Source organism: Rana temporaria, chromosome 6 (genome assembly GCF_905171775.1).
Source record: "Rana temporaria chromosome 6, aRanTem1.1, whole genome shotgun sequence".
Taxonomy (NCBI): Eukaryota; Metazoa; Chordata; class Amphibia; order Anura; family Ranidae; genus Rana; species Rana temporaria.
In genome coordinates, this window is record NC_053494.1 from 12,063,384 (window position 1) to 12,085,579 (window position 22,196).

Sequence of the window (22,196 nt, forward strand, 5' to 3'; positions counted from 1 at the left end):
TTCCCTCTGCAGCAAGCAACTAAGGCCCAGATTCTCAGAGGACTTACGATGGCGCAGCGCCATGTACGCCGTCGTAAGTCCTAATTCGAGCCGTCATATCTCTGCCTAGCGCCGTCGTATCTATGCGATTGATTCTTAGAATCAGTTACACATAGATATTCATTAGATCCGACAGGCGTAAGTCTCTTACGCCGTCGGATCTTAAATGCAATATTTTTTTTGCCCGCTAGGTGGCGCTTCCGTCGATTTCCCCGTCGAGTATGCAAATTAGCTAGATACGCGAATTCACGAACGTACGCGCGGCCGACGCAGTAAAGTTACGACGTTTACGTTAGGCTTTTCCCGGCGTAAAGTTGCCCCTGCTATATGAGGGGCAACCAATGTTAAGTATGGCCGTTGTTCCCGCGTCGAAAATTTATAAATTTACGTGGTTTGCGTAAGTCGTCCGTGAATGGGGCTGGACGTAATTTACGTCCACGTCAAAACCAATGACAACCTTGCGACGTCATTTAGAGCAATGCACGCTGGGATTTTTTAGGGACGGCGCATGCGCAGTTCGTTCGGCACGGGGACGCGCTTCATTTAAATGATACACGCCCCCTACCCGCCGAATTTGAATTCCGCCGGGTGATTACGTTACGCCGGCGTAACGTAAATGAGATACGTTACGCCCGCCCAAATTTACGCCCATCTACGAGAATCTGGGCCTAAGTCTCAGCATCAGCAGGCAGCCGCCGCTCCTTTTGCACATAGCGTCAGAGACACAACTGCGGTGGAGGACTGTGTCTGCGTCCCGACTCTCGAATGAATGGAAGCAAGCAAACATTGATTGATGGGCACTGATAGGCTGTGTTGATGGGTGCTAGTGAGGCTGCATTTGATGGGCACTGGTAGGCTGCATTGATGGGTGCTTGTGAGGCTGCATTAATGGGTGCTGGTAAAGCTGCATTTGATGGGCACTTCATTAAAAAGGTGGGGTATACATGGTCACGGCACAGGGGGTGGAGTCAAGGGGGGGCGGTAAAATGAGGTTTCGTCTAGGGTGTCAAAAATCCTTGCCCCAGCCCTGTGAATATTTTACATGAATAAATAAAAGCCGATCATTGTACACACCCCTGCCAGTGGGAAGATGTTATGCCCCATCCCTGTAACTGATACATTCTGCTAGAGAGCTTGTGCTTTTGAAAAACAACAGACTAGCTGGCTGGATCGCCAGATGCAAATAGAAGAAAGAAAGCCTTGGTTCACACTAAGGCGGTGCAGGAAACGCCACGATCCGTGAGCATTTCCCTGGACCTCATTTCAATCACACTGTCCTTGCGATCAGTACAAAGGTGACGACACCCCAAATGTAGGTCGCAAACGCTGTGCGCCTGATCACAGGGTACAAAATGACCATGCGATTTGGTTGGCTCCAAAAAAGGTGCCTGTACATCTTTGGTAGGATTTGAGCCCATATAAAATGAATGGGCTCAAATCGCATCACACTGAATCGCATGTGAATAGCACAGGAATGCGGTGTGGGTCCTGTGCCATTCACATGCATTTCATATTGTGAACCAAGACTTAAAAATAAAACGAATGCAGCGATTACAGTGGAACCTCAGATTACGAGCATAATTCATTCCAGGAGAATGCTTGTAATCCAAAGCACTCGTATATCAAAGCGAGTTTCCCCATTGAAGTCAATGGAAACTAAAATAATTTGTTCCGCATTGACTTCAATGGCATGCAATACTGCATGTGGCCAGAGGTGGGGGGCACCGGAGAGCCTCGGAAACAGCCGGAAAAGGCGCCAGGACAGCTCGGCTGACCTCGGCAAACCTCAGATCACAGATATTATTTTGAAGCTGAACTCCAAGGATAAGCAAATTTTGTCTACAAACAAGAGTCACGTGTATTCTTCTGGAATCTTGGTGTGCTTCGTGTATTTCTTCCAGATCTGATCAGGAGCTTCCTATAATAAAGACCTCCCACTGCTGCTTTCTCTCCTTGTGCAGTGTGAGTGGTCTTGTCTCCGCCCCCTTCTGTAGTTTTCTGTAGTGGGTGGAGCCTATTGGGCCCCTTCCACAGCTCTGCTCTCTCTCCCTGTACAGGGTGACTGGTCTTGTCTCCGCCTCCTCCTGTACTTTTCTATAGTGGGTGGGGCCTGCTTGGCCCCTCCCACAGCTCTGCTGTCTGCACAGGATATGTACATCCCAGTGATGATGTCACCGCTACTTTTACAAGTTAATATCTGGGTTTGCAGAGGCCATTGGGTGCACACAAAGTGGATCGAGGAATATATTAAAATTAATGTTTTTGGGGTTCGGAGTTCAGCTGTAATGTCGAATTGTCAGGTGTTTTTTAAATATCAATAAACAGGACTTCTGAAAGAAAAACACTACCAAGGTTTATATTTGCTATATTTGTTGTATATTTTGGTTATGTTTGTTGTATATCTTGGTTGTATTTCTTGCATATTTTGTTTATATTTGCTATATTTTTTGTATATTTTGGCTATATTTGTTTTATAGTTTTCTTATTTTTGTTGCATATTTATGTTATATTTGTTGTATATTTTGGTTATATTTGCTATACTGGTATTTGTTTCATATTTTGGTTATATTTGCTATACTGGTATTTGTTGTATATATTTTTTTATATTTGTTGCAGATTTTGTTTATATTTGCTATACTGGTAATTGTTGTATATTCTGGTTGAATTTGTTGCATATTTGTGTTATATTTGTTGTATATTTTGGTTATATTTGCTATACTGGTATTTGTTGTATATTTCGGTAAAATTTGTTGTATATTTTGTTTATTTTTGTTTCACGTTTCGGTTATATTTGTTGTATATTTTGGTTATATTTGTTGCATATTTTGGTTATATTTGCTATACTGGTATTTGTTGTATATTTTGTTTATTTTTGTTGTATATTTTGGTTATATTTGTTACATATTTGCTATATATTTTGGTTATATTTGTTGTATATTTTGTTTTAATTTGTTGCATATTTTGTTCATATTTGCTATATTTGTTGTATATTTTGGTTATTTTTGTTGCATATTTTGTTTATATTTGTTGCATATTTTGGTTATATTTGTTGTATATTATGTTTTAATTTGTTGCATATTTTGGTTATATTTGCTATACTGGTAATCGTTGTATATTTTAGTTTAATTTGTTGCATATTTTGTTTATATTTGCTATACTGGCATTTGTTGTATATTTTGGTTATATTTATTGTATATTTTGGTTATTTTTGTTACATATTTTGATTATATTTGCTATATTTGTTGTATATTTTGTTTAAATCTGTTGCATATTTTGTTCATATTTGCTATACTGGTAATTATTGTATATTTTGGTTGAATTTGTTGCATATTTGGGTTATATTTGTTGTATATTTTGTTTATTTTTGTTGCATATTTTGTTTATATTTGTTGCATATTTGCTATATTTGTTGTATATTTTGTTTTAATTTGTTGCATATTTTGTTTATATTTGCTATGCTGGCAATTGTATATTTTGGTTAAATTTGTTGCATATTTTGTTTATTTTTGTTGCATGTTTTGTTTATATTTGCTATATTTGTTGTATATTTTGTTTATATTTTTTGCATATTTTGTTGTATATTTTGTTTATATTTGCTATACTGGCTATTGTTGTATATTTTGTTTATATTTGTTGTATATTTTGTTTATATTTGTTGTATGTTTTGTTTATTTTTGTTTACATGTTTTGTTTATATTTACTATATTTGTTGTATATTTTGTTGTATATTTTGGTTTTTATTTGCTATATGTGTTGTATATCTTGGTTATATGTGTTGTATATTTTGTTTATATTTGTATATTTTGATGGTTATTTGAGGAGAAGATAGTATTTTATTCTGTAATCCATAAAACAGGATGTTTTGGTTGTTGTGGGGTGCTTGTTTGCTCCAAATAATATGATATCGGAAGGGGCTGACATACGTAGAGTCGTATTTGGTGGTAGATGGGTCTGTGTGATACCGATGGAGAAAAGCGCGCTGTGAAGTTGTCGTGGAAGGTCGGTTGCGGTTATGACAACTCAAACCTTATCTATGTGAAGGGCGCCGGTGTGTGGGAAAGATAAGAGCTGAGTGCTGAGACCATCCTGCCCGCCCGATGCCTGTGTGTGTATGATGGACAAGGGACGGAGTGGTCAGGAGCGGCTACGGAGGAGGACTATGGGGTGCCGAGGACCCACCATGACCCTTCTACCCCTCTGCGTCACCTGTAAGTACCCAATATCTGTTCAACTATTTTGGTGGAGTTCTACTTACATTTCATGATCTTGAACACAACACTGACTGCAGCAGAGGGACAGCCCAGCATTGTCCCCTTATATACTCGGAACATGTGGCCCCTGGATGTGGCCCCTGGATATTAGAGGGAGATTTCATGAAGGAATATTGGGGCCGCCATTGCTACCTCCCTCTGAGAATGGCTGATAGGCTACAACGCTCGGAGTCAAAAACCCGGAAACAAGCGCGCACAGAGACAGACGTACTTATCTACGTACTTGTATTGGGTCATAGGCTCAGCCAGGCAGCCAGGAAACTAGCATTGTCAGGGGAAGAATTTGGTGATGGCAGCTTCTATTGTTCTCTCCTTGAAAGTGGCAGATCCTCCAATGGTTACAATGTATACCTTCGGGATACCAAGAGATACTTTGTTGCTATATCCTGTATATAAGATCCATAGGAAGCAGCACCCCATTCTCACCCTAGGGCATGGGTGCTCAACCTGTGGCCCTCCAGCTGTTGTGGAACTACAAGTCCCATGGTGCATTGCAAAGCTGACAGTTACAAGTGTAGCGCCTGGCTATTTTCAGAGCTGGTGCGATTGTGTGTATATTGTGTGCATAGGCGTGTGCACAGGGTGTGCCAGGTGTGCCCAGGCACACCCTTATCACCCTGTACAGCACGGATTTCCCCTACTGCCCTGGGCACCCGTCCTTTCCCACATTGCTTCCAGCTTTCCTCCTCTCCCACCAGCTGCTGCTGCGTGCACACAGAGGGGGATGTTTTAGGATGAAGGGGCTGGTAAATATGTGATTTGCTGGAACCTTCCCTTTTTGAGTGAACACAGTGAGTGATTTGTACCCTGTGTTTGAGCTTTGGGTGCACACCCTTATCCAATAGGCTGTGCACACCTATATTTGTGTGTCAGTGTGTGTATACTGTGTATGAATACTGTGTGTGTATACTGTGTGTGTATATTGTGTGTCTGTGTGTGTATACTGTGTGTGTATACTGTGTGTGTATATTGTGTGTCTGTGTGTGTATATTGTGTATGTATACTGTGTGTATACTGTGTATGTATACTGTGTGTGTATACTGTGTGTGTATATTGTGTGTCTGTGTGTGTATACTGTGTATGTATACTGTGTGTGTGTATACTGTGTATGTATACTGTGTGTGTGTATATTGTGTGTCAGTGTGTGTATACTGTGTATGTATACTGTGTGTGTATAATGTGTGTGTATAGTGTGTCAGTGTGTGTATGTATACTGTGTGTGTGTATTGTGTGTCTGTGTGTGTATACTGTGTATGTATACTGTGTGTGTATACTGTGTGTGTATATTGTGTGTCAGTGTGTGTGTGTGTGTGTATATTGTGTGTCTGTGTGTGTATACTGTGTATGTATACTGTATGTGTGTGTGTACTGTGTGGCCCCATAATCTATTGCCCGGGGGCCCCATAATCTCCTATTGCCCGGGGGCCCCATGAGTTGTCAGTCTGCCCCTGTACACAAGCATGACTCCCAAAGGCAGAGGCATGATGGGATGTGTAGTTCTGCAACAGCTGGATGGCTACAGATTGAGCACCCATGCCCTAGGTTCACATCTACGCATTTTGACAAAACGCACAAACTAGCACTCTTTTTTCAACTCACGGAGAAACGCGCCGCACTTCAGCAAACCTATGGGGGTGCCATTATTTGTTAATGGACCCCCCCCGAAGCATCTGTAAACACGTTTTGACAAGCTCCAAACCGCATGGTGCGACGCGTTGTTGTAATTAAGGGGACTTCTTTTCTGCGCTACTCGTGTGTAAGGCAACCCATTTATTTCAATTACACACAACGCGTAACAACGCACTTAAAGCGCTAAAATGCCCATGCATGCAGTAGTGTCTGGTTTAAAAAAATATATAATATTATTTAATATGTATTCCAGTGGCGCCCTGTCCATACGCCACCCCCCTAATCCATGCTCCAGGCCCCCTAATCTACATGCAGGGCACCGGACGCATGGATTCCAATGTTTTTTTTTTTTTTAAACACATGATTAGAGCCAGGGGCTCTGATTGGCTTCGACATAGGGTGGGCTCGGGGCACAGGGCACTGCGCCCCGAGGCCAACCAGTTGTGTGACAATAGCAAATTAGTAGCAAAATAATAGCGTTGGTGATCTCCGCCCTTCCCATCCGTCTGGGGTGGCGGGGGGTTACGGCGCCCCCCCGAAATGTTTAGCACCAGCCGCCACTGATGTATTCTTAAAGTGGATCTTCAGTTTGCCTCCCCCCCCCCCCCCCCCACAGACGCCACCATTATGGCTCACGAGCAGATAGATATGTCCGCAGGCTCTGTCTGGCCTTCAAGTCCAACGGGCGACTTTCGGACTATCATGATAGAAGTCTTTGTACGTGCGCAGGAAACCCCATGTGTGTGCAGATGACCGGGGAACACAGCGCATGCGCAGGCGTGGCACAGGGCTCTTTCAGCACTGTGACAGGGGGAGGGGAGAAATTCCTACCTAGGCAAGAAAGGCGGAAGTGCTGCAGCACAAATAAAGTACTTTGTACAATAAAAAATGCCATTGGTACAGTAATTGTGTTTGGGGGGAGGGAGGTGGGCAGGGAGGCACAACATCACCTTTAGGTTGAAGGTCCACTTTAATTTCAAAAAGTCGCTTCTATCACTCTCTGTCTCCCCCAAATTCACTCACTTCCTGTTACATTTCCAAAACAGTAAGTCACCTTATGGCCTCTAGATCGAGCCACCTTATGGCCTCTAGATGGATCCACCTTATGGCTACTTGATGGAGCTATCAAAAAGTAACATAAAAGGGGTTCTTGAGTAGAACTAATAGCAAAACGTTTTGTTTCATTTTGGATTGGTTAGGATCCATGTATTTTTTATTTCTTTTTTTGCAATCTGTGTCCTATTTAGGAGAATTCCCATAGCTTCCTGTCCCATAACCAAAACAGGAAGTGAGAGGAAATCCCTCCAAAGTGAGGGAATATTTGTTATGAATGATAAACATCCAACCCGGGAGACAAAATAGCCTACCGTACTTTCCGGCGTATAAGACGACTTTTTGGATGCAAAAAAATGCATCCAAAGTTGGGGGTCGTCTTATACGCCGATGACAGTCTCTGTCTGCTGCGAGCGCCAATGATTTGAAAGCCGCGCCTTGTCCTCAGAGTGTCCTGTGATAGGCGGAACACAAATCTTCCGAGCAGCGCCTCTGTTCTGTGTTCCTCCTATCACAGATGCCTTCTCATCCTCGGACGAGATGAGAAGACGTCCGTGATAGGCGGAACACAGAACAGAGGCGCTGCTGGGAAAATTTGTGTTCCGCCTATCACAGGACACTCTGAGGACAAGGCGCGGCTTTCAAATCATTGGCGCTCGCAGCAGACAGAGACTGTCATGGCCTGAAAGTCAAATCCGCAAAACGTGAGTGATGGCACTGTTCGCACAGTGGGGGGCAAGTTCAGGCACAGTGGGGGCAAGTTCAGACACAGTGGGGGCAAGTGATGGCACAGTGGGGGCATGTAATGTAATGGCACAGTGAGATTTGAAAAAGCCTGTTTCTGTCAGCGGTTGTTCCGGCTACCCCTCAGCTTCCAGAAAGACTAGTAGGAAGGGGGTAGTCTTATATAGCGAGTATATCCCAAAACCAAAAATTTTCCTGGAAAATTAGGGGGTCGTCTTATACGCCGGCAAATACGGTAGTAACATTCATTTACACTTGAACCCCACCACGAATAGTATAAATATACATGCAGTTTCAAAGGACAGCCACTAGATGGAGCTTCACACAAAATAAGTACTTCTTTTAACCCCTTCATGCCTAATAATTTTTCTTACACTTGTTGCTTACAAGTTAAAATCTATTTTTTTGCTAGTAAATTACTTAGAACCCCCAAACATTATATATATATATATATTAGCAGAGGCCTTAGAGACTGAAATGGCGATCAGTACCGGTTCCCAGGGAGCCCCTTCAGACCTATTTGTGTTACATTGGCGTGAAGGGGTTAATATAATCTTGAGCTCCTTCTACTGGCCATAATGCAGTGTTTGCCTGAATTACTCTATTCTTATGAATGAAAAACACATTTGATCTGGAGAGAAAATAATATAGTAACATTTGCTTTTGTCCACATGTACATGCAGTTTCAAAGGATGGCCACTAGATGGAGCCATCTTATGACCACTAGATGGAGCCACATTATGGCCACTAGATGGAGCCACATTATGGCCACTAGATGGAGCCACATTATGGCCACTAGATGGAGCCACATTATGGCTACTAGATGGAGCCACATTATGGCCACTAGATGGAGCCACATTATGGCCACTAGATGGAGCCACATTATGGCTACTAGATGGAGACACATTATGGCCACTAGATGGCACTTTATTACTATGAATGATCATCAGCTCAATCTAGTGGCCAGAATGCAGCATTCACCTAATGAATCCCTGCACTCACAGTCCTTCCTTAGTCTTTTGGGTTAAGTGACGCTTGACGTCAACTCAGAAGACATGTGGTGAAAAAGAGGTACTGCAGGGGCTAGCTTCAGATTGAAGGTGAGTATTACAGCCAGAGCTTGTCTTCTTTTAAAAATAAAATCTAATGAAAAATTAGCTGGCCATTGGCCTTTAAACTTCCAAAATAAGACAACAGCACCTGTTTACTTTTTTTTCTTTGTTTTTGCAGTCTTGGCCTTGCATTCCATCTCAGATGCCGCCTCCATCTCTCCTCGCCTGCCCAAACACATGGTCATGACCGCCATCATTGTGGTGAACCAGGAATTGCTTGACCTGGATCAGTTGTCTTTGAGCTGGGAACACAATGGGCGCCCCCTGGTGGAGTACAAAAATAATATCATGACCTCTCATGAGCCCAGGGCGTTGTTGCCTCAGGAGAAGTTTCATGAGGGTAACTTCTCGCTGATCCTTGTTAATATCACCATGAAGGACACCGGAAACTACACCTGCATGATCCAATACGACGGGACGCAACAGACCATCCAATACGCTCTTCTAGTAGAGAGTAAGGTTCAACCAATAAATCATTGTAATGCGATGAACTGGAAACAAAATCTGGGAAATAGACAAAAAAAGAGAATTGGTTATCATTTTAGAACAGCATTTCTCAACTTTTTCAGTTGTAGCAAAACTATGCTGAATCCAGAAGCATCCACATCCAAGACCCCATCACCTCAGAGTACCCCCATACTTCAGAGGCTCCTCTATACATGAGCCCCCCCCCCCCATCGCATTAGCATCGCCCCTATATATCAGAGACCCTCTATACATAAGTCCCACCATCACATCAGCATCCTACCATCATATCTGAGGTTCTCCATCACATTAGAGGCTCCCCTTCACATCCAAGACCCCATCACCTCAGAGTACCCCCATACTTCAGAGGCTCCTCTATACATGAGCCCCCCCCCATCGCATGAGCATCGCCCCTTTATATCAGAGACCCTCTATACATAAGTCCCACCATCACATCAGCATCCTACCATCATATCTGAGGTTCTCCATCACATTAGAGGCTCCCCTTCACATCCAAGACCCCATCACCTCAGAGTACCCCCATACTTCAGAGGCTCCTCTATATATGAGTCCCCCCCCCCATCACATGAGCATCGCCCCTATATATCAAACACCCTCTATACATAAGTCCCACCATCACATCAGCATCCTACCATCATATCTGAGGTTCTCCATCACATTAGAGGCTTCACATCCAAGACCCCATCACCTCAGAGTACCCCCATACTTCAGAGGCCCCTCTATACATGAGCCCCCCCCCATCACATGAGCATTGCCCCTATATATAAGAGACCCTCTATACATGAGTCTGACCATCACATCAGCATCCTACCATCATATCGGAGGTTCTCCATCACATCAGAGGCTCCCCTTCACATCAGAGACCCCATCAGCTCAGAGTACACCCATACTTCAGAGGCCACTCTATACATGAGCCCCCCATCACATGAGCATTGCCCCTATATATACATATATACATGAGTCCCACCATCACATCACCATCCTCCCATCATATCGGAGGTTCTCCATCACATCAGAGACCCCATCAGCTCGGAGTACCCCCATACTTCAGAGGCCACTCTATACATGAGCCCCCCATCACATGAGCATTGCCCCTATATATCAGAGACCCCCTATACATGAGTCCCACCATCACATTAGCATCCTCCACATCATTTCATAGGTTTTCCATCACATCAGAAGTCCCATCAGGCACGCTCCTACAGCGTGCGGCGGGCGTCACGTGCCCGCACAGTGGCAAATTCGAAAGGGACGTACAGGTATGCCCATTTGCCTGTACGAGCGCTTCTGCTGACGTAAATGTGTGTGCGGCGGTCGGCAAGCGGTTAAAAATGGGAAGATGTATGCTGGCCAGAATTGGAATTTGTTCACCGGATGAGTGTGAAGTCCTTTAACAGGGTGGCACTCATCCTGTCTAAAAGCGTTATATCCTCATCTTCTATTCTGCCCAGCATGCATCGTTCTCCATTTCCAAGTCCTGATGAAGGGAGCGAGGCTCCTCGAAATGTGTTGGCTCCATCTTTTGTCCTAATACTTAGTGGAATATATTTGTACCTGGACATTTCATTCTTGGTGCGGTTCTCCAATCTCAGATCCATGATGGGATATATGACACAGTAAGCATAAAAAAAAAAACGTAACAGATTACTTTCAAATCGATAATACGATGGCTATCCAATCAACTCCCTCGAGGAGAACATTTTCGGGAATTAATAGATTATTGTACAGTCAACACATAATTACCAATTTATTTTATTTGATGTGATAGAGAAAACCCCTTACATTTATTCTCTTTCCAAGAAACCCGGATCAAGTTGATAGATCTGTCACGCAAGAAGGTTGATGAGACCAATGATAGGGATGGTAAGAGCTATATTCAAATTATTACTCAAATGCTTTTCTTTACCTTCTGAAATCCTTTCCTGCAAGCAGTGTGGGGTGGGAACTATGTTCTTTATCACTGGTGAAGCACTGATTGAATAATGAATGTTGCCTTCTAACGATACCAGCTGGGCTCACCAATCCATGGTGGTTGGCAGCCATATGGACCACCCAATATGATGATGATAGATGGTGTCCCCTCTCAGGATAGGGGAAAAGTTTCAAGAAGGCTGTCCTAAGAACACCTTTTAATTTTTTCCCCCAGTTTTGGCAAGCAGTGTGGGGTGGGAACTATGGGCCAGATTCTCAAAGGCGTTACGACGGCGCAACACCATTAGCGCCGTCGTAACACCTCATCTGGCCCCGGGCATCTATGCGACTGATTCTCAGAATCAGTTGCGCATAGGTACCCATTAGACCTGACAAGCGTAAGGCTGTTACGCTGTCAGATCTTAAAAGTAATTTTTTTTCCCGCCGCTAGGTGTCGCATCGTCGCTTTTCCCCGTCGTCTATGCAAATGAGGTAAGTACGGCGATTCCCGAACATACGCGAGGTCGACGCAGCGAATTAACGTCGTTTGCGTAGCGTACCCGACGCGTAAGGTTGCCCCTGCTAATTAGCAGGCGCAACCAATGTTAACTATGGCCGTCGTTCCCGCGTCGAATTGAATAAAAATTACGTCGTTTGCGTAAGACGTCCGTGAATGGCGCTGGACGCCATTTACGTATACATCTAGGCAAATGACGTCGGGGCGACGTCATTTAGCGCAATGCACGTCGGGTAATTTACCCGACGGAGCATGCGCAGTACGCTCGGCGCGGGAGCGCTCCTAATTTAAATGGTGCCCGCCCCATTTGAATTGGGCGGGCTTGCGCCGAGCAATCTAACGCTACACCGCCGCAAGTTTACAGGTAAGTGTTCTGAGAATCAGGATTTAAACCTGTAAACCTGCGGCGGTGCAACGTAGAGCTCATACATTACGCTGCCCAGGAGCAACGCTAATGTATGAGAATCTGGGCCTATGTTCTTTATCATTGGTGAAGAATTCTAACACTGATTGAATAATGAATGTTGCCTTCTAACGATACCAGCTGGGCTCACCAATCCATGGTGTTTGGCAGCCATATGGACCACCCAATATGACGATGATAGATGGTGTCCCCTCTCAGGATAAGGGAAAAGTTTCAAGAAGGCTGTCCTAAGAACACCTTTTAATCCCCCCCCCCCCCCAGTTTTGGCAAGCAGTGTGTGGTGGGAACTATGTTCTTTATCATTGGTGAGGAATTCTAATGCCGCGTACACATGACCGTTATTCATGTCATGGAAAAAACGTCATTTTTCTTGAAGTGATTCCTCTCCAACCTGCCTTGCACACACACGATCGTGAAAGAAAATGCTCAAGCAAAGCGCGGTGACGTACAACACGTACAACGGCACTATAATGGGGAAGTTCCATTCGAATGGCGCCACCCTTTGGGCTGCTTATGCTAATTTTCCCCGTCTCATAACTTGCTTCTGAGCATGCGTTTTTTTTTCCCCCTCGTTAAAGCGCACACACGACCTTTTTTCACGACGTGAGAAACAACGAGAAAAAATAGAGCAGGTTCTAAATTTTTAATGGCCATTTTTCTCGAAAAATGCTCTGGAGCCTACACACAACCGTTTTTTCACGACCAATTTCGAAAAATGTTCTCGTCATGAAAAACGGTCGTGTGTACGCTGCATAACAATAGCGATATTTTTTACTTTTTGCTATAATAAAAATATATAATTACTTTTTCCACAGTTTAGGCCGAAATTTATTCTTCTACATATTTGTGGTAAAAAAAAAAACGCAATAAGCGTATATTGATTGGTTTGTGCAAAAGTTATAGGCCCAGATTCTCGTAGATGGGCGTAAAACTGTGTGGGCGTAACGTATCTGATTTACGTTACGCCGCCGCAAGTTTTACAGGCAAGTGCTTTATTCACAAAAAACTTGCCTGTAAAGTTGTGGCGGCGTAGCGTAAATCACCTGGCGCAAGCCCGCCTAATTCAAATTAGCCGGGTAGGGGGCGTGGAGCATTTAAATTAAGCGCGTTCCCGCGCCGAACGTAATGCGCATGCGCCGTCCGAAAAAAATCCCAGGACGTCATTGGTTTCGACGTGAACGTAAATGGCATCCAGCCCCATTCACAGACGACTTACGCAAACAACGTAAATTTTAAAATTTAGACGCGGGAACGACGGCCATACTTAACATTGGTTGCCCCTCATATAGTAGGGGCAACTTTACGTGGCGCAAATCTAACATAAACATCGTAACTTCACTGCGTCGACCGTGCGTATGTTCGGGAATTTTGCTAATTTGCATACTCGACAGGGAAAACGACGGAGGCGACACCTAGCGGCGGAAAAAAAAATAGCATTTAAGATCCGACAGCGTAAGAGCCTTACGCCTGTCGGATCTAATGGATATCTATGCGTAACTGATTCTAAGAATCAGTCGCATAGATACGACGGCCCAGATTAGGACTTACGACGGCGTACATTGCGTCGCATAGATACGACGGCCCAGATTAGGACTTACGACGGCGTACATTGCGTTGCGCCGTCGTAAGCTCTTTGAGAATCTGTGCCATAGCGTCTACAAAATAGGGGATAGTTTTATGGCATTTTTATTTCAATTTTTTTTTTTACTAGTAATGGCGGTGATCCGCGATTTTTATCGTGACTGCGACATTATGGTGGACACATCGGACACTTTTGACGCCATTTTGGGACCATTGTCATTGATACAGCGATCAGTGCTATAAAAATTCCCCAAAATGCACTGATTACTGGAAAAATGACACTGGCAGTGAAGGGGTTAACCACTAGGGGGCGCTGAAGGGCTTACGTGTGTCCAAGGGAGCGATTCTAACTGTTAGGGGGCGTGGCTACGAGTAACACGTCACTGATCACTGCTCCCGATGAGAGGTAGCAGACGATCAGTGACATGTCACTAGGAAGAGCGGGGAGATGTTGTGTTTACACTGACATCTCCCCGTTCTTCAGCTCCATGACACGATCGCGAGACACCGGCGGACATCGAGTCTGCGGGTCCTTATGGGCACGGTCACGAAGCTCGCGGCAGGGTGACGCACAAGACGTCACACGGCGTCAAATTCAAAGGGACGTACCTGTACGAACATTTGCCTGTCCGTGCCATTCTGTCGACGTACATGTGTGTGCGCTGGTCCTTAAGTGGTTAATGGCGGTGGAATGTGGAAGTTTGTGATTGATTTTGGTCGTCTTTAATACCACGTCTTTTCCTTTTCTCTTGTTCAGAGCAGAAGATTAAGCTGATGAAACGGTCATCGAAGAAATCTGGTAAGCAATTACTTGCAGGAGCTTTTCTTGTTCCCGCGCATGCTGAATAGAACACTAACCTTTCTGCAGGACAGGCACCTAACCACTTCAGCCCCGGAAGGATTTACCCCCCTTCTCGACCAGGACATTTCTTGCGATGCGGCACTGCGTCGTTTTAATTGACAATTGCGCGGTCGTGCGACATTGTACCCAAACAAAATTTATGTCCTTTTTTTCCCACAAATAGAGCTTTATTTGGGGGGGGGGGGGGGTTGATCACCTCTGTGTATTTTATTTTGTACACTATAAACAAAAAAAGAGCGACAATTGTGGGAAAAAAAGTATATTTTTTTACTTTTTGCTATAATAAATATCCCCAAAAAATATATAAAAAAAATGTTTTATTCCTCAGTTTAGGCCGATACGTATTCTTCTGCATATTTTTGGTAAAAAAAAAAAAATCGCAACAAGCGTTTATTGATTGGTTTAAGCAAAAGTTATATAGCTAGATTCACAAAGAGTTAAGCCGGCATATCAGTAGATACGCCGTCGTAACTCTGAATCTAAGCCGTCGTACATTTAAGTGTATTCTCAAATTGAGATACCCTTAAATGTAGCTAAGATACGACGGCCTGCGCCGTCGTATCTTAGCTGTCAAGTTCCGCCGGCCGCTAGAATGCGTAAATCAGCGAAATACGCCTATTCACGAAAGTACGCTTGCCCGTCGCAGTAAAGATACGCCGTTTACGTAAGGCGTTTTCAGGCGTAAAGTTAGTCCAACAAAAAGCTGGCCTAGCCAATGTTAAGTATGGACGTCGGTCCCGCGTCGAATTTTGATTTTTTTTTTTACGTCGGTTGCGTAAGTCGTCCGTGAATGGGGCTGGGCGTAATTTACGTTCACGTCGAAACCAATAAGTCTTTGTGGCGTAATTTGGAGCATGCGCACTGGGATATGTCCACGGACGGCGCGTGCGCCGTTCGTAAAAAACGTCAATCACGTCGGGTCACGATTCCTTTGCATAAAACACGCCCACCTCTTCACAATTTGAATTAGGCGCGTTTAGGCCGGCACATTTACGCTACGCCGCTGTAACTTAGGACGCAAGTGCTTTGTGAATGCAGCACTTGCCTCTCTAACTTACGGCGGCGTAGCGTAAATATGATACACTACGCCGGCTCAAACATACGCCGCCCTACGTGAATCTAGCTAATAGCGTCTACAAAATAGGTGCATTGGATAGAAGAAGATCCTGGACTGCCGCACTCCTTAAAACGAAAGTGAATAACAGGAAAAAGGTGGCATCACATGATGTGAAACGTGTCGGCCACCTTTTTCCTGTTGTTCATTTTGACTCCATCACTTTGGTTGTTTTTTCGATTTAATTTTTACAATAAAGACGTTGTTTTAACCACTTCCCACCCTGCGGCCGACTATATACGGCCGCAAGGTGGCTCTGATCTGCCGGGAGGCCGTCTGTAAACGACCTCTGGCCGCACGCCACTGGGGGGCGCGTGTGCGCTCGCGCCGCGTCACACAGGTGCCGATGCACGTGCCTGGCGGCCGCGATCGGCAGTCACAGAGCCAGGGACGTGGAGCTCTGTGTGTGTTGATTATCCCCTGTGAATACCTAGTAGGGATAACTCGGGGGAGGTAGGTAGAGACAACTGGAACCTGAGATTATTCTCTGTGAAAATATTGGACCAATATGATACAACAAGAGGGCATTCTCAAAACATATGAAAGTTTGATTCCCGGGTGCAATGGACTCCAGTAGACATGTGCACTGCCGAAAAATTTGTTTGTTTCCGTTACATTTGTTTTTTTGCATTTTTCGTAAATTCGGAATTCGGAAATTCTAAAATTCGGGAATTCGGAAATTCAAAAATTGGGTTTTGGAACTTCCAAAAATTTGAAAATTCTGAATTTCGGAAAATCAAAAAAAAAAAGTTAAAAATTTGGGGCCAGATTCAGGTACATTTGCGGCGGCGTAACGTATCGCATTTACGTTACACCGCCGCAATTTTTACGGGCAAGTGCTTGATTCACAAAGCACTTGCCTGTAAAGTTGGGGCGGCGTAGCGTAAATCCCTCCGGCGCAAGCCTGCCTAATTCAAATGATCGGGTAGGCGCGTTTCCGCGCCGAACGTACTGCGCATGCTCCGTTTTGAAATTTCCCACCGTGCTTTGCGCGAAATGACGTCGCACCGACGTAAATTTTTGAACGTCGACGTGAGTTACGTCCTTTCCTATTCACGGACGACTTACACAAAAAAAAAAAAATTGAATTCTACGCGGGAACGACGGCCATACTTTAACATGGCACGTCTATCTATATGCCACGAAATAGCAGCTTTAACTATACGCCGGGAAAAGCCGACTAGCGACGACGTAAGAGAATGCGACAGCCGCACGTACCTTCGTGAATCGCCAGAAAAAGCTAATCAGCATACCCGACGCGGAAAACGACGCAAACTCCACCCAGCGGTCGCCAAAGTATTACACCTACGATCCGAAGGCGTACGAAGCCATACGCCTGTCGGATCGAAGCCAAAAGCCGTCGTATCTTGGTTTGAGGATTCAAACAAAAGATACGACGCGGCAAATTTGAAAGTACGCCGGAGTATCAGTAGATACGCCGGCGTACTCTCACTGTGGATCTGGCCCTTGGAATTTTGGAAATTAGAAAATTTTAAAATTCAAAATTTCAGAAATCCAAAAAGGCAAAAGTTCAGAAATTGAAAAATTCAGAATTCTGATTTTCAAATTTCTGTATTTTTGAATTTCAAAGTTTGGAATTTTCAAAATTTTGAATTTCCTAATTTCGAATTTCCAAATTTCCGAAATTTAAATATTTACGAAATTCCAAATTTCCCAATTTTTTAAATTTTGAATTTGAAATTCTGAATTTCAGAAATGATGAATTTCCAAAAATTCATAAATTCATAAATTCCACATTTCGAAAATCCGGAAATTGAAACATTCGGAAATCTCGGAAATTAACTAATTTGTCAAAATTAACTAATTAACTAACTAAAATTAACTAATTTGTCATTGAATAATGCTGATGATCTCATCACTTTGATTCCCTCAACAGTCCAGCAAAGCAATCCACCAAACTCCACACCATTTCTACTAATTGGAGGATATAAAACGGTCAGCGCTACGCCTGGAGAAAACATTAGTCTGATGTGTAAATTCCACACGGATCCCTCCATGGAACTGACCATGCTAGACATACGCTGGTCCAAGGATGGTGTCCCCATGTGGGTCTTCAACAAAGACTCCCAGGAGGATGAAGCCAGGCTGCTTGAACTTTCTAGAGGAAACGCAAGCTTGAAGTTGACTTCCGTCCGGACGACAGACAGCGGGAGGTACACCTGTGACATCAGATACCGCTCACAGGAGCGTCGCTTACTCACTATTCTCAATGTGCAAGGTAGGTGATGGCGCCTCTTATGAAGGGCGATTTACCCAAAACTGAGTAGAGTCTCTGCCATGGTTCAGTTTTCAGCCACCTTCAGCTGTTGTGTGTTTTTTAGCTCATCCTGTTACATTCTCAACAATATAAATAAAATAAAAAATCCAGCAGGGGTGATGGGAACCCCTCATAATGGGCACAGCAGGTGTACAGACATAGGAACTCAGCACAGGCATAGTGGGAACCCCTTATAATGGACACATTAGGTGTAGAGACCCGGGAACTCAGCACAGGGATGGTGGGAACCCCTGATAATGGGCACAGCAGAGGAACAGACCTGGGAACTCAGCACAGGGATGGTGGGAACCCCTCATAATGGGCACAGCAGAGGAACAGACCTGGGAACTCAGCACAGGGATGGTGGGAACCCCTCATAATGGGCACAGCAGGGGTACAGACCTGGGAACTCAGCACAGGGATGGTGGGAACCCCTCATAATGGGCACAGCAGGGGTACAGACCTGGGAACTCAGCACAGGGATGGTGGGAACCCCTCATAATGGGCACAGCAGGTGTACAGACCCAGGAACTCAGCACAGGGATGGTGGGAACCCCTCATAATGGGCACAGCAGGTGTACAGACTTAGGAACTCAGCACAGGGATGGTGGGAACCCCTCATAATGGGCACAACAGGTGTACAGACCCGGGAACTCAGCACAGGGATGGTGGGAACCCGTCATAATGGGCACAGCAGGTGTACAGACCTGGGAACTCAGCACAGGGATGGTGGGAACCCCTCATAATGGGCACATCGGGTGTACAGACCCGAGAACTCAGCACAGGGATGGTGGGAACCCCTCATAATGGGTACAGCGGGTGTACAGACCCGGGAACTCAGCACAGGGATGGTGGGAACCCCTCATAATGGGCACAGCGGGTGTGCAGACTTAGGAACTCAGCACAGGGATGGTGGGAACCCCTCATAATGGGCACAGCAGGTGTACAGACCTGGAAACTCAGCACAGGGATGGTGGGAACCCCTCATAATGGGCACAGCAGGTGTACAGACCCGGGAACTCAGCACAGGGATGGTGGGAACCCCTCATAATGGGCACAGCAGGTGTACAGACCCGGGAACTCAGCACAGGGATGGTGGGAACCCCTCATAATGGGCACAGCAGGTGTACAGAGCCAGGAACTCAGCACAGGGATGGTGGGAACCCCTCATAATGGGCACAGCAGGTGTGCAGGCTTAGGAACTCAGCACAGGGATGGTGGGAACCCCTCATAAGGGGTACTGTGGGTGTGAAGATCCAGAAACTAAGCACAGGGATTGTGGGAACCCCTCATAATGGGCACAGCGACACACCTGGGGACTCAACACAGGGATGATGGGAACCCCCCATAATGGGCACAGCAGGTATACAGACTTAGGAACTCAGCACAGGGATGGTGGGAACCTCTCAAAATGAACACAGAAGGTTTACAGACCCAGGAACTCAGCACAGGGATGGTGGGAACCCCTCATAATGAGCACAGCAGGTGTACAGACCTGGGAACTCAGCACAGGGATGGTGGGAACCCCTCATAATGGGCACAGCGGGTGTTCAGATCCAGAAACTCAGCACAGGGATGGTGGGAACTCCTCATAATAGGTACAGCAGGTGTACAGTGGTGTGGGGTCTACAGAGGTAGGCAGAGAAGGAATTACAGTTTGGGGTGCACAGGTGAGCAAGGAGGGGATGCATAGATTTAAGGAAAGTGGGTGCAAAGATGAGCAGGGGGGGCAGGTAGAGTTAAGGGGGGGGGGGTGGAGAGGATGGGGGAGGTTTGGGGTGCAAAGGTTAGCAGGGGTTTTAGGATGCAATGGTGTACTGACAGGGTGGATAAAGATATAGGTCATGTGTAGGGCAGCCTATTCATTTCAATGGGCTGCTCTATGCGCTAGAAATGCGGAAGAAAGTCCCTAACCCTGTCAGCAGATGGCAGCAGAGGCGTGAGGGTTTCATTAACAATTGATGGCACTGCTGTGTATCTGCTAAAGGGCAGCGCGTTTCTGTGGTGTCAGGAAAGCGATTTTCCATGCGCTCCCGACACACAAATGTGAACGCGGGCTAAATGTCTCAGTTACATTGGTGGTCAGTGTAAATCTTCTCATTACATTGGGGCTTGGTGTAGAATCTTTTCATTAACACTAGTGGCCATTGTGAACGTTCCCCTTACATTAGCGGTCAGTGTAAATCCCTCCTTACATTGGTGGTCAGTGTAAATCCCTCCTTACATTGGTGGTCAGTGTAAACCTCTATTACATTGGTGGCCAGTGTAAATCCCTCCTTACATTCAGGTAGCTTTACGCCGGCGTATCAGTAGATACGCCGACGTAACTCTGAATCTACGCCGTCCTAAATTTAAGCGTATTCTGGAAGCCAGATACGCTTAAATTAGGCTAAGATACGAGTGGCGTAAGTCTCCTACGCTGTCGTATCTTAGGGTGCAATATTTACGCTGGCCGCCAGGTGGCGCTTCCGTTGAGTTCGGCGTAGAATATGCAAATGACTAGATAAGCCGATTTAGAAACGTACGTGCGCCCGGCGCATTTTTTTTACGACGTTTACGTACGGCTTTTTCCAGCGTAAAGTTAGTCGAACAAAAAGCTGGCCTAGTCAATGTTAAGTATGGCCGTCGTCCCTGCGTCGAAATTTGAAATTTTTACGTTATTTGCGTATGTCGTCCGTGAATGGGGCTGGAAATAATTTACGTTCACGTCAAAACCAATACGTCCTTGCGGCGTACTTTGGAGCAATGCACACTGGGATATGTACACGGACGGCGCATGCGCCGTTCGTAAAAAAACGTCAATCACGTCGGGTCACCAATCATTTACATAAAACACGCCCCCCTCATCCTCATTTGAATTAGGTGCGCTTACGCCGGCCCCATTTACGCTACGCCGCCGTAACTTAGGAGGCAAGTGCTTTGTGAATACAGCACTTGCCTCTCTGATTTACGGCGGCGTAGCGTTAATACGATACGCCGCCTCAAAGATGCGCCGGGATACCTGAATCTGGCTAATAGTGTCAGTTGGGTGAATAGTGCCCCATTGGTGGTTTCAGCAACAAGAATGATTCCCCATTGTTGGTGTCAGTGGATGGAATAGTGCCCCAAGGGCCAGATAAAAGCAAGCAAAGGGCCACATCCGGCCCCGGGGCCGCAGTTTGGAGATCCCTGCTCTAGCCTATACACGCCCTACCAGAGACCAGTCCATACATAACTAATTTGCTTATTATTTATTTATACAGACAAATCGGACCTTTTCACAAAGCCAGCATCAACAATCGGCAGCCCTGATAAATACAGGAAAGAAAAAGTCGGGATGGTTGTCGGAGTGGTAGTCGTTGCGAACTGCCTGGTCTTTTTCATCTACTTTTTTATTTCACATTAATTTTATTTTACCCACAATGCTATGCAGCTGGTCTTGTTTTGGAATAAAAGCAGAATATAGGAGTTTATGTTTCCATTGCCTCAACCTGTAGATAGGGTGACTACGTGTCCCGGATTGTCCGGGACAGTCCCGCATTTTGCAGATCTGTCCCGGTCACCTTCATTCCAGCACAATACAGAGTCCCGGAATGAAACTGACACAGCCACCCCCCAAGCCCAACTAATGCCCCCAAAAAAGGCTGCCACATCACCGCTTTACTCACTGACAGTACTTGCCATGGCCGGGAATGCCTGGAGGAGCACAATCCCCGCCCCCTGCTTGTGATTGGAGAAATCATAAATCCCGCCTCTTGTGTCCAATCACTGTGCTGTGATTCGTTACAGCACAAGCTGATTTTTGGGACGAGGGAGTGTCCCTGAATGGCAGTTTGGAAATGTGGTCACCCTACCTGTAGAGTGTCAGACCCATGGCCCGTGTTCGTCACCGGCATTTTCATTCGGAACAAGTGGCTGGTGACGTTGGCCTCAACAGCTTAACCACCTAAGGACCGGGCCTCTTTCTGAGATTTGGGGCCAGATCCACAAAAACGGGCGTATATTTAGGCGGGCATAGCGCATCTCATATGCGCTACGCCGCCGTAAATAAGAGTGGCTCCTAGGGTATCCACAAAGAACTTGCTCCCATTTGCAGGCCGGCGTAACGTAAATCTGCCGGCGTAAGCCCGCGTAATTCAAAGCAGGCTTGGAGTGGGCGTGTTGTATGGTAATCTGGTATGACCCCACATAACTGA

At 45.5% G+C, this 22,196-nt stretch overlaps 1 protein-coding gene across 1 annotated transcript; it reads left to right on the forward strand.

Moving 5' to 3' along the window:
• Positions 1-3,977: 3,977 nt before the first annotated feature.
• On the forward strand, positions 3,978-21,468 carry LOC120942594. The gene is made up of 6 exons (XM_040355570.1): positions 3,978-4,247; positions 8,967-9,302; positions 11,135-11,197; positions 14,525-14,566; positions 17,641-17,982; positions 21,264-21,468. The coding sequence occupies exons 1-6, from the start codon at positions 4,151-4,153 to the stop codon at positions 21,404-21,406; spliced, it is 1,023 nt and encodes a 340-aa protein (XP_040211504.1). The 5' UTR covers positions 3,978-4,150; the 3' UTR covers positions 21,407-21,468.
• Positions 21,469-22,196: the final 728 nt, after the last annotated feature.

What these genes read in the sequence shown, in the direction of transcription:
- LOC120942594 (XM_040355570.1), top strand. Translation starts at nt 4,151, where the DNA reads ATGATGGACAAGGGACGGAGTGGTCAGGAGCGGCTACGGAGGAGGACT. An exon ending in TGAGACCAATGATAGGGATG is followed by an intron (nt 11,198 to 14,524) that starts GTAAGAGCTATA and finishes TCTCTTGTTCAG; the next exon opens with AGCAGAAGATTAAGCTGATG. An exon ending in ACGGTCATCGAAGAAATCTG is followed by an intron (nt 14,567 to 17,640) that starts GTAAGCAATTAC and finishes TTCCCTCAACAG; the next exon opens with TCCAGCAAAGCAATCCACCA.